This window comes from Nerophis lumbriciformis, linkage group LG13, assembly GCF_033978685.3.
Source record: "Nerophis lumbriciformis linkage group LG13, RoL_Nlum_v2.1, whole genome shotgun sequence".
NCBI classification, from domain to species: Eukaryota; Metazoa; Chordata; class Actinopteri; order Syngnathiformes; family Syngnathidae; genus Nerophis; species Nerophis lumbriciformis.
The window spans coordinates 18,568,419-18,581,983 of record NC_084560.2 but is presented as its reverse complement, the minus strand read 5'-3'; the positions used below and the strand labels follow the sequence as shown (position 1 = coordinate 18,581,983).

The following is a 13,565-nucleotide window of genomic DNA, read 5'->3' as shown; positions in this document are numbered from 1 at the left end:
AAGATTAAAAACCAATTACACACAAAAAATTCAACAACAAAAAGAATTAACTAAAAGCAGTCTTTTTCTCACAATGTGTCGACTTCTTTCTTATAAAATTGGGAACAATTTCTCATATTCTTTCTGTTTCTGCAATATTGCAATATTTTCTCGTAAAATTATTACTTTTTTAATGTAAAATTATTACTTTTTTAATGTAAAAAGGTGACATTTGTCATATAAAATTTTGACTTTTGCCACAATATTGCCAATTTTTTTGTTGTTCTTGTAAAATAGTGACATTTTTGGAGTGAAATGGTGACTTTTGTCATCATTTTGTCAGTAAAATTCTGATTATTATTATAATAGTGCCAAAGTTTTAAAGTTTTCTTATAAAAATTGTGACTTTTGTCGAGTAAAATTACGACTCTTTTCATAAAATTGCCAAAATTTTAGGCTTTTCTTGTAAAATTGCGACTGTTATTGAGTAAAATTCCAACTTTTATCATAATATTGCACAAATGTTCAGTTTTTCTTGTAACATTTTGTCTTGCGTTGAGTAAAATGACGACTTTTTGTTATAATACTGCCAAATATTCTAAGTTTTTCTTGTGAAATTGTGACCTTTTTTTGTGAGATTCCTACTAAATTTTCACAACAAGCTTTTTTATATTTGCATAGTATGTATATATTATTAATGTTGTAAATACAAATCTTTATATATCGAGAAAGGGTGGTCCTAAAGAGGGAGGCATTTTTCTGAGGTCTCAAGAAGGTAACAAATACAAGAATGTGTGTGTGTGTGCGTGCGTGCGTGCGTGCGTGCGTGCGTGCGTGCGTGCGTGCGTGTCACAACCCCGTCGTTGCATCTCATGACACTTTGGTCTTTTCAGTTTCCCTGCACATTTTTTGAAGGCCGTGCTGACATGTGTGCTGCGTTCTGCTATGAGATCCTAAAGTGCTGTAACTCCAAACTGAGCTCCATTCGCAGCGACGCAGCCCACCTGCTCTACTTTCTAATGAAGAGCAACTTTGACTACACGGGGCGCAAGTCTTTTGTCCGGACGCACTTGCAGGTGGGATAATCTCCCTCAAACATTATGAATTGTGTCTTCATATTTCATCTTTTTTTTTTCATCATGATTTCATTTTTCTTTTTATTCCTTCCATGAAAATGCATATATACAAGCCATATACAGTTGACACTTTCATTGTTTTTTTGTTTCTTATACATTTCCATGATCAGAAAGGAGCAGATGGAAGAATACTATTCTTATATTTATCTGCCCCCTTTTTAACACAAATTATTTAGATGACTTAATCACTGTTCCCTCCACCAACACCCGAACTCCAACATACTTTTAAATTTCGTTTAAGCATTTTCAAAATGACACGTTCCAATCAAAATCAAAAATCAGTTTAATATAATTATATGATATTTAATGCGGACTCTCTGTGTGTCTCGTAGCAAAAAAGAAATTCAATGAAAAAACACTTTGAACACCTCAATGTAATTTTATCATTGGACATTGTTTACATTCGCAGTGTTTTCACCTTAGCAGTAAAACACAATGGATCATCATATTCCTGATACAGTGTGATTGTTTTCTGCACTATTAATGTTGCTTCTCTTAAACTACTAAATATTTTTGCAACTCTTAATAGTTTGACTCATACAAAGTTATGAAACCTCAACATATAATAATATGTCAAGTTGTCAACCCACAGTGATGAACACGTAAGATGTATGATGGTTCGGCATCATGTGACAAAATACAGTAAATGATCAAATAATACAGTTACTGGAGCATCGTCCTGTTTAAATGGGAACTGCACTTCTTTTGAAAGCTTTTTTTGTCAATTTTTCGCTATGTAAGACAAGAACAGAACACATGTGTTTTTCTTTTTTTAATGCATTCTAATTCATAAAATACTGCAAGTACAAGGTGGCTAACAATGCAGCCAGTGGAGTAATATATTGTGCCCATAAAGCCCTCTAAAAATAACCATATACTGCCAACAATGAATATTATATATATATACACTATATTTGGCCGCCTGCCTTTACTCACATATGAACTTGAAGTGCCATCCCATGGAATTGTCCAAAATGTTTTGGTATCCTGGAGCATTCAAAGTTCCTTTCACCGGAACTAAGGGGCCAAGCCCAACTCTTGAAAAACAACCCCACACCGTAATACCTCCTCCACCAAATTTCACACTCGGCACAATGCAGTCCAAAATGTAGCGTTCCCTTGGCAACCTCCAAACCCAGACTGGTCCATCAGATTGCCAGATAGAAAAGCGTGATTCATCAGTCCAGAAAAGGCGTCTCCACTGCTCTAGAGTCCAGTGGCGACGTGCTTTACACCAATGCATCCCACACTTTGCATTGAACTTGGTGATGTATGCCTTAGATGCAGCTGATCGGCCATGGAAACCCATTCCATGAAGCTCCCTGCGTACTGTACGTGGGCTAATTGGAAGGTCACATGAAGTTTGGAGCTCTGTAGCAACTGACTGTGCAGAAAGTCTTTGCACTATGCGCTTCAGCATCCGCTGACCCCTCTCTGTCAGTTTACGTGGCCTACCACTTGGTGGCTGAGTTGCTGTTGTTCCCAAACTCTTCACTTTTTTTATAATAAAGTTGACTTTGGAATATTTAGGAGCGAGGAATTTTCACGACTGGATTTGTTGCACAGGTGGCATCCTATGACAGTTCCACGCTGGAAATCACTGAGAGCGGCCCATTCTTTCACAAATGTTTGTAGAAACAGTCTCCATGCCTAAGTGCTTGATTTTATACCAAGTGATTAGGACACCTGATTCTCATCATTTGGATGGGTGGCCAAATACTTTTGGCAATATAGTGTCTATATATATATATTAAGCAGATATTAGCAATATTGTTAATATAAGCGCTAACTCACTACTTTCAGCGTGATAACAGAGAGCTGACTAGCTTATGCAGCTACAGTGTTGACATACTCACCTGATGCTGCTGCAACGCCTCTGAGTTGGTGAAAATCAATTCAAGATTATAAATCATGCCTCTCACCGGTATAGTAGAAGGATGTTGCCATAAACCCAGAAGTTGGTAAACTTTGACACTCAACTTAAACCGAGAGATAGCGAGAGAAAAACCACAAATATGTTTTTTTGTTTTTTTTACCTATGGGAGAATTATGATTCATTCTTCATCTAAATCATGGGTGTCAAACTCTGGCCCGCGGGCCAAATTTGGCCCACCGTGTAATTTTACTTGGCCCTTGAGGCGATATCAAATTAACACTAGAGCTGGCCCGCCAATTATGTACAACGGCGGTGCCGCGGTAACACCGCATTCACTGCTAATTCTCATACTTGCCAACCCTCCCGGGAGACTGCCAAATTTCAGTGCCCCTCCCGAAAATCGTCACGTCCGCTTTTCATCCAGTCCAACGAGTGCTGGCCCTTCACATAATATGTGCGGCTTCTGCACGCACAAGTGACTGCAACGCATACTTGCTCAACAGCGATACAGGTTACACTAAGGGTTGCCGTATAAACAACTTTAAGACTGTTAGAAATATGCACCACACTGTGAATCCACACCAAACAACAATGACAAACACATTTCGGGAGAACATCCGCACCGTAACACAACATAAACACAACAAAACAAATACCCAGAACCCTTTGCAGCACTAACTCTTCCAGGACGCTACAAGGTGTGTGTGTGTGTGTGTGTGTGTGTGTGTGTGGAGGAGGGGGGGTGTTAGGGGGGTGTATTTTGTAGCGTCCCGTAAGAGTTAGTGCTGCAAAGGGTTCTGGGTATTTGTTCTGTTGTGTTTATGTTGTGTTACGGTATATTTCTAACAGTATTAAAGTTGTTTATACGGGCACCCTCAGTGTAACCTGTATCGCTTTTGATCAAGTATGCATTGCATTCACGTGAGTGAGCGCACAGAAGCTGCACATATCTTGTGACTGGGCCGTAACGTTGTTAGAAAGGATGAAAAGCGGACGTGACGACAGCTCGTAGAGGACGTTAAAGGCAGTGCCTTTAAAGCACGTCCCCAAGACTGTGGTCCAGGTGGACTACAAGATATAATGACTGATGAACACCTTCGTTGGATAATGAGGGTTGCCTCAGCTCAAAGCCTGAGCCCCGACATTAATGAACTAGCATCCAAGAAAAGATGGCAAGTATCTGGCTTGGGCACATCAGATTAGATCAGTGTGTTGCAAACTGAGCAGTTTAAAGTCCTGAATGGTTGGTTTATTCATTATTTTATTTTCTAATTTATTAGCCTGTGGAAAAAGTTAATGTTGATATTTACCTCAGAAGGCTGCAAATAGAAAAGAGGCATTCAATTTTTGTTTAAATTGTATTTGATATGCCATTGATATTTTTGAATTATTATTATTATTATTTGAAACTCGATTTTGCATGTCACTATAAAGTTATATAAGCCTTGCTTGTTCAATATTCAATAATAGGGTCCCTATTAAAAGGTTAATTTGTCCAACCTTGGCCCGTGGCTTTGTTCAGTTTTACATTTTGGCCCACTCTGTATTTGAGTTTGACACCCCTGATCTAAACGGTAAGATATTACATCCCATCAGTCTGCATCAGAATCAGAAGTACTTTATTAATCCCCGAGGGGAAATTACGATAAGTGATAATAAATAATAAAATGTAACTGAGAGCAGACATTGTACAGTAAGGGATTGTTTTATTACGTTCCTAGTTGGTATTTCTTGTTTAGCACTTAGCAATGCTGCTGCATGATGCTTCGTGTTTCACCAAAGCAGGATCTGTTTAGCACACGACACGCTTCTAGAACTTGTAGCTCATCCTCCGTGAGTCTGTGAAATGAATACGCCTCCGTATGCTTAAAATGACAAAAATGTGTAAATATTAAATGTTATTAATGTGCCTGTTACTTTAAAGGGTGTATATACAGCATTGATGGAGGTTTTTGTCTGATGTTTTTAGAGATCTGTATAGGCAAAATAGAGGCACTGCAAAAAAAAAAAAAATGTGTTCTTGCCTCCCATAAGTATTATGAAGGAGAGGCAAAATTCCAAAATAAATGCATGTTTTTGCTCATTGAAATGAAAAATCCACTGGTGTGTTTTGAGTAGCATTACAATCAGATTGGATGTTGTAACTGTAGTTGTTGAAATGTGTATTCATGCTCACTTCAAGCTGAAATACTTTTTGTTTCTGATTGATAAGGAAATAAATGTCTTGTAATTCCCTACATTAAAGGCTTTCAAATTGTGACAAAGTGAGCCCCCCCTTTCCTCCTTAAAGGAGCATAACACAATTAGGGCCACACCGAATTCCCGAAAAGCATATTTTCCATAGCATATTTCAATCCCTTTTTTGTGATTGTTGCGGACTGAAACGCTTGAGTTTGCTGCAGCTTTTTCATAAAGTTGCGTAAAAAGTTGTTGCGATGTTTTAGGGATTATTTTTTTGTTCAATCAAATGGAATCAACTTGTGATTTTATGAATTTGTTATCAATGTTTTAAGTGTTCATTGTAACAGAAATTGTCAGACAAATACCGTTTCGATGTTTTACTCGTTTTACACCACCCAGATTTTTAAGTAGACACTACTGTAGATGGCAGTAAACGCACATATCCGTTGCTCTTTGTCAAATTACTGCAGGGTTTACATTTATTATAACTAATAACTAGGGATTTCCGATAATGGCTTTTTGCCGATATCCGATATTCCGATATTGTCCAACTCTTTAATTACTGATACCGATATCAACCGATACCGATATCAATTGATGTATACAGTCGTGGAATTAACACATTATTATGCCTAATTTGGACAACCAGGTATGGTGAAGATAAGGTACTTTTTTAAAAAATTCATAAAATAAGATAAATAAATTAAAAACATTTTCTTGAATAAAAAAAGAAAGTAAAACAATGTAAAAACAGTTACATAGAAGCTAGTAATTAATGAAAATTAGTAAAATTAACTGTTAAAGGTTAGTACTATTAGTAGACCAGCAGCACGCACAATCATGTGTGCTTACGGACTGTATCCCTTGCAGACTGTATTGATATGTATTGATATATAATGTAGGAACCAGAATATTAATAACAGAAATAAACAACCCTTTTGTGTGAATGAGTGTAAATGGGGGAGGGAAGTTTTTTGGGTTGGTGCACTAATTGTAAGTGTATCTTGTGTTTTTATGTTGATTTAATAAAAAAAAACCAAAAAAAACCCCGATACCGATAATTAAAAAAAACGATACCGATAATTTCCAATATTACATTTTAACGCATTTATCGGACATCTCTACTAATAACAATAATAATTAATTATAATTACTGAAATAAACCCCACCAAATATTTCCTTATTGTTTGCCGTCTGCGTTGTCGTCCACAAGGTGCAGACATTCTCTGTGTATGTTTCACGCTTAAAATGTGTTTATCCATTTTAGATATTCATTTATGTTCCAACACTTCAGGTGGTGATTGCTGTAAGTCAGTTGATAGCTGATGTCATCGGTATTGGGAGTACCCGCTTCCAGCATTCCTTATCCATAATCAACAACTGTGCCAACAGCGACAGAACTATGAAGGTCAGGAAACTGTTGTTTTTATTATTTGTTGTGATTAATGACATAGCTAAAAAAAAAAAACAATTTCTCCCTCAACAGCACACTGCGTTCCCGTCAGACGTTAAAGACCTGACCAAACGTATCCGAACCGTTTTGATGGCGACCGCTCAGATGAAGGAGCACGAGAGAGATCCAGAGATGCTGGTGGACCTCCAGTACAGCCTGGCCAAGTCTTACACCAGCACACCGGAGCTCCGAAAAACCTGGCTGGACAGCATGGCTCGAATCCATGTGAAAAATGGAGATTTGTCAGAGGTCTGTAGTAGAAGTTGAGGCATTTCTTTTGAAGGGGTTGGTTTATTTAATTCGGCGGTATAGCTCGGTTGGTAGAGCGGCCGTGCCAGCAACTTGAGGGTTGCAGGTTCGATCCCCGCTTCCGCCATCCTAGTCACTGCCGTTGTGTCCTTGGGCAAGACACTTTACCCACCTGCTCCCAGTGCCACCCACACTGGTTTAAATGTGACTTAGATATTGGTTTCACTATGTAAAGCGCTTTGAGTCACTTGAGAAAAAGCGCTATATAAAATGTAATTCACAATTCTCAGGGAGTTATGCATATGCCTGAATAACAGCACTGAATCAATCATCATGCAGGGGGTGGTTCCTTCTGGAAGTGTACAACTTGATGCTCTTCCCATTATGGACAGTTTTGCCTTGAAGTGCCATTCTTGTTTTAACTACAAAACCCAAAACCAGTGAAGTTGGCACGTTGTGTAATTCGTAAACAAAAACAGAATACAAAGATTTGCAAATCCTTTTCAACTTATATTCAATTGAATAGACTGCAAAGACAAGATATTTCATGTTCAAACTGAGAAACTAATTTTTTTTTTGCAAATAATCATTAACTTAGAATTTAATGGCAGCAACATGTTGCAAAAAGGTTGTCACAGGGGCATTTTTACCACTGTGTTACATGGCCTTTCCTTTTAACAACACTCAGTAAAGGTTTGGGAACTGAGGAGACACATTTTTGAACCTTTTCAGGTGGAATTTTTTCCCATTCTTGCTTGATGTACAGCTTAAAGGCCTACAGAAATGCGATTTTCTTATTTAAACGGGGATAGCAGGTCCATTCTATGTGTCATACTTGATCATTTCGCGATATTGCCATATTTTTGCTGAAAGGATTTAGTAGAGAATATCGACGATAAAGTTCGCAACTTTTGGTCGCTGATAAAAAGGCCTTGCCTTTACCGGAAGTAGCAGACGATATGCGCGTGACGTCACAGGTTGTGGAGCTCCTCACATCTGCACATTGTTTACAATCATGGCCACCAGCAGAGAGAGCGATTCGGACCGAGAAAGCGACGATTTCCCCATTAATTTGAGCGAGGATGAAAGATTTGTGGATGAGGAAAGTGAGAGTGAAGGACTATATGATATTCAGCTGGGAATGACTAAAACAGTAAATAAACACAAGACATATATATACTCTATTAGCCACAACACAACCAGGCTTATATTTAATATGCCACAAATTAATCCCGCATAACAAACACCTCCCCCTTCCCGTCCATATAACCCGCCAATACAACTCAAACACCTGCACAACACACTCAATCCCACAGCCCAAAGTACCGTTCACCTCCCCAAATTTCATACAGCACATATATTTCCCCAAAGTCCCCAAAGTTACGTACGTGACATGCACATAGCAGCACGCACGTACGGGCAAGCGCTCAAATGTTTGGAAGCCGCAGCTGAATGCGTACTCACGGTACCGCGTCTGCACATCCAACTCAAAGTCCTCCTGGTAAGAGTCTCTGTTGTCCCAGTTCTCCACAGGCCAATGGTAAAGCTTGACTGTCATCTTCCGGGAATGTAAACAATGAAACACCGGCTGTGTTATCCGGCACAACAGTCAAGGGGTGCATTATACGGCGGGGGTGCGTTATCCGGCACAACACCTGCCGCAATACACCGCTTCCCACCTACAGCTTTCTTCTTTGCTGTCTCCATTGTTCATTGAACAAATTGCAAAAGATTCACCAACACAGATATCCAGAATACTGTGGTGTTTTGCGATGAAAACAGACGACTTAATAGCTGGCCACCATGCTGTCCCAAAATGTCTTCTACAATCCGTGACGTCACGCGCTGACGTCATCATACCGAGACGTTTTCAGCAGGATATTTTGCGCGAAATTTAAAATTGCACTTTAGTAAGCTAACCCGTATTGGCATGTGTTGCAATGTTAAGATTTCATCATTGATATATAAACTATCAGACTGCGTGGTCGGTAGTAGTGGGTTTCAGTAGGCCTTTAAGTTGTTCAACAGTCTTCATAATGTGCCACACATTTTCAATGGGAGACAGGTGTGAACCCGGACATCTTAAATGTAATAGAAATGTGTAGGGGAGGTGTATGGTGTGTGGTCATTAAATATGTATTCTGATATATGTTCTTCACAGAAAATGAGCCAAAGTCAGTGAGTCTCAGTTTGAAAAATTAATTGTATCATTTTTCTTTTAATAAAAAATGAAAACGGGTCCCACAGACCTGAACACCACACAAGGGTTAAATGAGGTACCTTTCATTTCCCTGACTGTACTACTGTATTGTCCCTGCTTGCAGGCGGCCATGTGCTACATTCACGTGGCAGCGCTGGTGGCAGAATACCTGAGGAGAAAAGGTACCATGCTTGCTTGTGGCATTATAGCGGTCACCGAGCGTGATGGGGTCGCTAACACGCAGTGTCACTCTCGATGCAGGCATGTTCCCACAAGGATGCTCGGCGTTCCAAGTTGTGACTCCAAACATCGACGAGGAGGCCGCCATGCTGGAGGACGTCGGCATGCAGGATGTCCATTTCAATGAAGTACTTGCATGATTTCTACTATTTCCATTTGCTTCCATTGATTCATTTCAACATCTTTAATTAAACAGACTAAATGTAGAATTTTCTATTAAGTTATCTATTTTTATGCCAACAAAATCATGTACCGGTAGGTGGCAGGTGAGACGCACGGAATCAAGATACTGATTAAAGAGCATGATTATTGCACAGTGCTTTGAAATGATCATAATATATCATCATAATTAATTAACAAATTCATGGTAGTGGAGGAGTTCAAGTACCTCGGAGTCTTGTTCACGAGTGAGGGAAGAGTGGATCGTGAGATCGACAGGCGGATCGGTGCGGCGTCTTCAGTAATGCGGACGCTGTATCGATCTGTTGTGGTGAAGAAGGAGCTGAGCCTGAAGGCAAAGCTCTCAATTTACCGGTCGATCACCTATGATCATGAGCTTTGGGTTATGACCGAAAGGACAAGATCACGGGTACAAGCGGACGAAATGAGTTTCCTCTGCCGGGTGGCGGGGCTCTCCCTTAGAGATAGGGTGAGAAGCTCTGCCATCCGGGAGGAACTCAAAGTAAAGCCACTGCTACTCCACATGGAGAGGAGCCAGATGAGGTGGTTCGGCATACTTGCCAACCCTCCCGGATTTTCCGGGAGACTCCCGAAATTCAGCGCCTCTCCCGAAAACCTCCCGGGACAAATTTTCTCCCGAAATTCAGGCTAACCCACAACATAAACAGCACACCTGCCCAATAACGTTATAACTGTAGAATGATGGAGGGCGAGTTCTTGGTTTCTTATGTGGGTTTATTGTTAGGCAGTTTCATTAACGTCCTCCCAGCGCGTTAACAACACACAACAACAGCAGTCACGTTTTTGTATACCGTAAAGCAGTTCGTCTGCCGTAAACAGCAATGTTGTGACACTCTTAAACAGGACAATACTGCCATCTAGTGCATTTGATGAAAGCACTTTTGTGCGTGCCACACAGAATGCATCATCAGAGAGGGTGTTCAGCATGGTTAGAAAAATAGTGACAGAGAATAGAACAAGGATGGACAATTCAACCCTTAACTCAACAATGACTAGATGAGGGTTATGTGTGTGTATATGTGTAAATAAATTAACCCTGAAATTCAAGTATTCATTATATATATATATAATCTATGAAATACTTGACTTGGTGAATTCTAGCTGTAAATATACTCCTCCCCTTTTAGCCACGCCCCAACCACGCCCCCGTCCCACCCCGACTACGCCCCCCCCCCCCCCCCCCCCCCCTCCCCCCACCTCCCGAAATCAGAGGTCTCAAGGTTGGCAAGTATGTGGTTCGGGCATCTGGTCAGGATGCCACCCGCACGCCTCCCTAGGGAGGTGTTTAGGGCACGTCCGACCGGTCGGAGGCCACGGGGAAGACCCAGGACACATTGGGAAGACTATGTCTCCCGGCTGGCCTGGGAACGCCTCGGGATCCCCTGGGAAAAGCTGGACGAAGTGGCTGGGGGGAGGGAAGTCTGGGCTTCCCTGCTTAGGCTGTTGCCCCCGCGACCCCACCTCGGATAAGCGGAAGAAGATGGATGGTAATTAGAGATGTCCGATAATATTGGCCGATAAATGCGTAAAAATGTATCGGTATCGTTTTTTTTATTATTGGTATCGGTTTTTTTTGTTTTGTTTTTTTATTAAATCAACATAAAAAACACAAGATACACTTACAATTAGTGCACCAACCCAAAAAACTTCCCTCCCCCATTTACACTCATTCACACTCATTCACACAAAAGGGTTGTTTCTTTCTGTTATTAATATTCTGGTTCCTACATTATATATCAATACAGTCTGCAAGGGATACATGATATCTTTTTTTTTTTTTTTTTTTTTTTTTTTTTTTTAAAGTACTTTATCTTCACCATACCTGGTTGTCCAAATCAGGCATAATAATGTGTTAATTTCACGACTGTATATATCGGTTGATATCGGTATCGGTTGATATCGGTATCGGTAATTAAAGAGTTGGACAATATCGGCAAAAAGCCATTATCGGACATCCCTAATGGTAATGGTGATAAATGTTCTTATTTTTATTTTTTATTTTTTTATTAATCAATCCCACAAAATAATACATTCATCCATTTTCTACCGCTTGTCCCTTAATACAATTCCAATTCCAAAACCAAGCCCGGCCCAGCAACATTCAGAACAGCAATCAACAGAGCAATTGAGAGGACACACAAACATGACACAAAACAATCCAAAAGTAGTCAAACCAAAATGAATACTATCAACAACAGTATCAATATTAATAACAATTCCAACATGGCAGTGATTAGAAATCCCTCATTGACATTATCATCACAGACATTTATAAAAAAACAAATGTTCTTATTCATTATCAACATTATTACTATTAATATTATTATTGTTCCATTTATAGTGTAATAATGTTCATTGTCAATACTGTGTTTTTACTGTCTACTTCACTAATTTTTTTTTTATGAATACTGATATCATATTTATATTTACTTTATCTGCCGATGTAGTTCTGGTTTTGTTGTTGTTGTCCTTCTCCGCCTTGTCCCCTTCATTTCTTCGTTCTATTCCCTCGTGATCCGGTCCGGCTGCACCAAACCCTAAATATATTTAAACATTTAAATTAGTTAAAAGCAGATAATGCAACAAGACAAGTATCTGCACTGCATATTTAAGTGTGGGGCGTCCAGAGAAACAATCTAATTTGCTCATGTGTCTGGAAGGACAGGTTAAAAAAAAGACTAATTTATTAATTAAAACTAAATGTAAGCTTTTTGTGGCTTTTTATAGGCATCGGTGACTGTTTATCAGGTCTCAAAACCATATAAAAACATGTTGATGTTCTCTTGGCTATTGGTTATAATTGAATTAGTGCATCCTCAATGACTGACTTTCTAACAATACACCTTATGAAATGATGCTCAAGCTGTCCGATCAAACTTTAAAAGTAATTATCGTCAATATTTTCCTTAGGATGTCCTGGTGGAGCTTTTGGAGGAGTGTGCCGACGGCCTGTGGAAAGCCGAGCGTTACGAGCTCATCTCCGACATCTACAAGTTGATCATTCCCATTTATGAGAAGCGGAGGGACTTTGAGGTAAAAAGTCTTCCAAACATGTGATTGTATTGAATTTTGATTGTTTGGTATAACCCAACTTTTCTAATTCTCCACTCAGAAACTAGCCCATCTGTACGACACGTTGCATCGGGCGTACAGCAAGGTGACCGAGGTCATGCACACAGGCAAGAGGTTACTTGGCACCTATTTCAGAGTGGCCTTCTTTGGCCAGGTGAGTTAAACATCCAATGACTTGATCCCAATATTTGTATTAGTGGTGACTACATGTTTTATACCTAAACTAGGGCTGTCAAATGATACATTTTTAATCAGATTAATCCCATTTGGAATTTGGATGAATCATTATTGGTACATTGTTATGTAAAAATATTATGGTTTTACTTCAAATACTGGTCACAACTGTCCAATGATCAATAAATATGAGAACTCTTGCATTCCATTCAAGGGTCAGAAACTCAAAACATTAGGTGCCAGTTTTAAAGGCCTACTGAAATGCGATTTTCTTATTCAAACGGGGATAGCAGGTCCATTCTATGTGTCATACTTGATCATTTCGCGATATTGCCATATTTTTGCTGAAAGGATTTAGTAGAGAACATCGACGATAAAGTTTGCAACTTTTGGTCGCTGATAAAAAAGACTTGCCTGTACCGGAAGTAGCAGACGAGTAGCGTGATGTCACAGGTTGTGGAGCTCCTCACATCTGCACATTGTTTACAATCATGGCCACCAGCAGCGAGAGCGATTCGGACCGAGAAAGTGACGATTTCCCCATTAATTTGAGCGAGGATGAAAGATTTGTGGATGAGGAAAGTGAGAGTGAAGGACTAGAGGGCAGTGGGAGCGATTCAGATAGGGAAGATGCTGTGAGAGGCGGGTGGGACCTGATATTCAGCTGGGAATGACTAAAACAGTAAATAAACACAAGACATATATATACTCTATTAGCCACAACACAACCAGGCTTATATTTAATATGCCACAAATTAATCCCGCATAACAAACACCTCCCCCCTCCCGTCCATATAACCCGCC

At 39.7% G+C, this 13,565-nt stretch overlaps 1 protein-coding gene across 3 annotated transcripts in view; it reads left to right on the top strand.

Annotated features, from left to right (window-relative positions):
• Window positions 1-13,565, top strand: part of LOC133613779 (dedicator of cytokinesis protein 9) — a 307,269-nt gene that overhangs the window by 258,640 nt on the left and 35,064 nt on the right. For all 3 annotated transcript variants that reach the window (XM_061971560.2, XM_061971559.2, XM_061971558.2), the window contains exons 41-47: window positions 873-1,055; window positions 6,467-6,580; window positions 6,659-6,874; window positions 9,199-9,256; window positions 9,336-9,442; window positions 12,426-12,548; window positions 12,628-12,741. In XM_061971560.2, coding sequence (XP_061827544.1) covers window positions 873-1,055; window positions 6,467-6,580; window positions 6,659-6,874; window positions 9,199-9,256; window positions 9,336-9,442; window positions 12,426-12,548; window positions 12,628-12,741 — 915 coding nt within the window. The remainder of the gene's footprint in view (window positions 1-872; window positions 1,056-6,466; window positions 6,581-6,658; window positions 6,875-9,198; window positions 9,257-9,335; window positions 9,443-12,425; window positions 12,549-12,627; window positions 12,742-13,565) is intronic.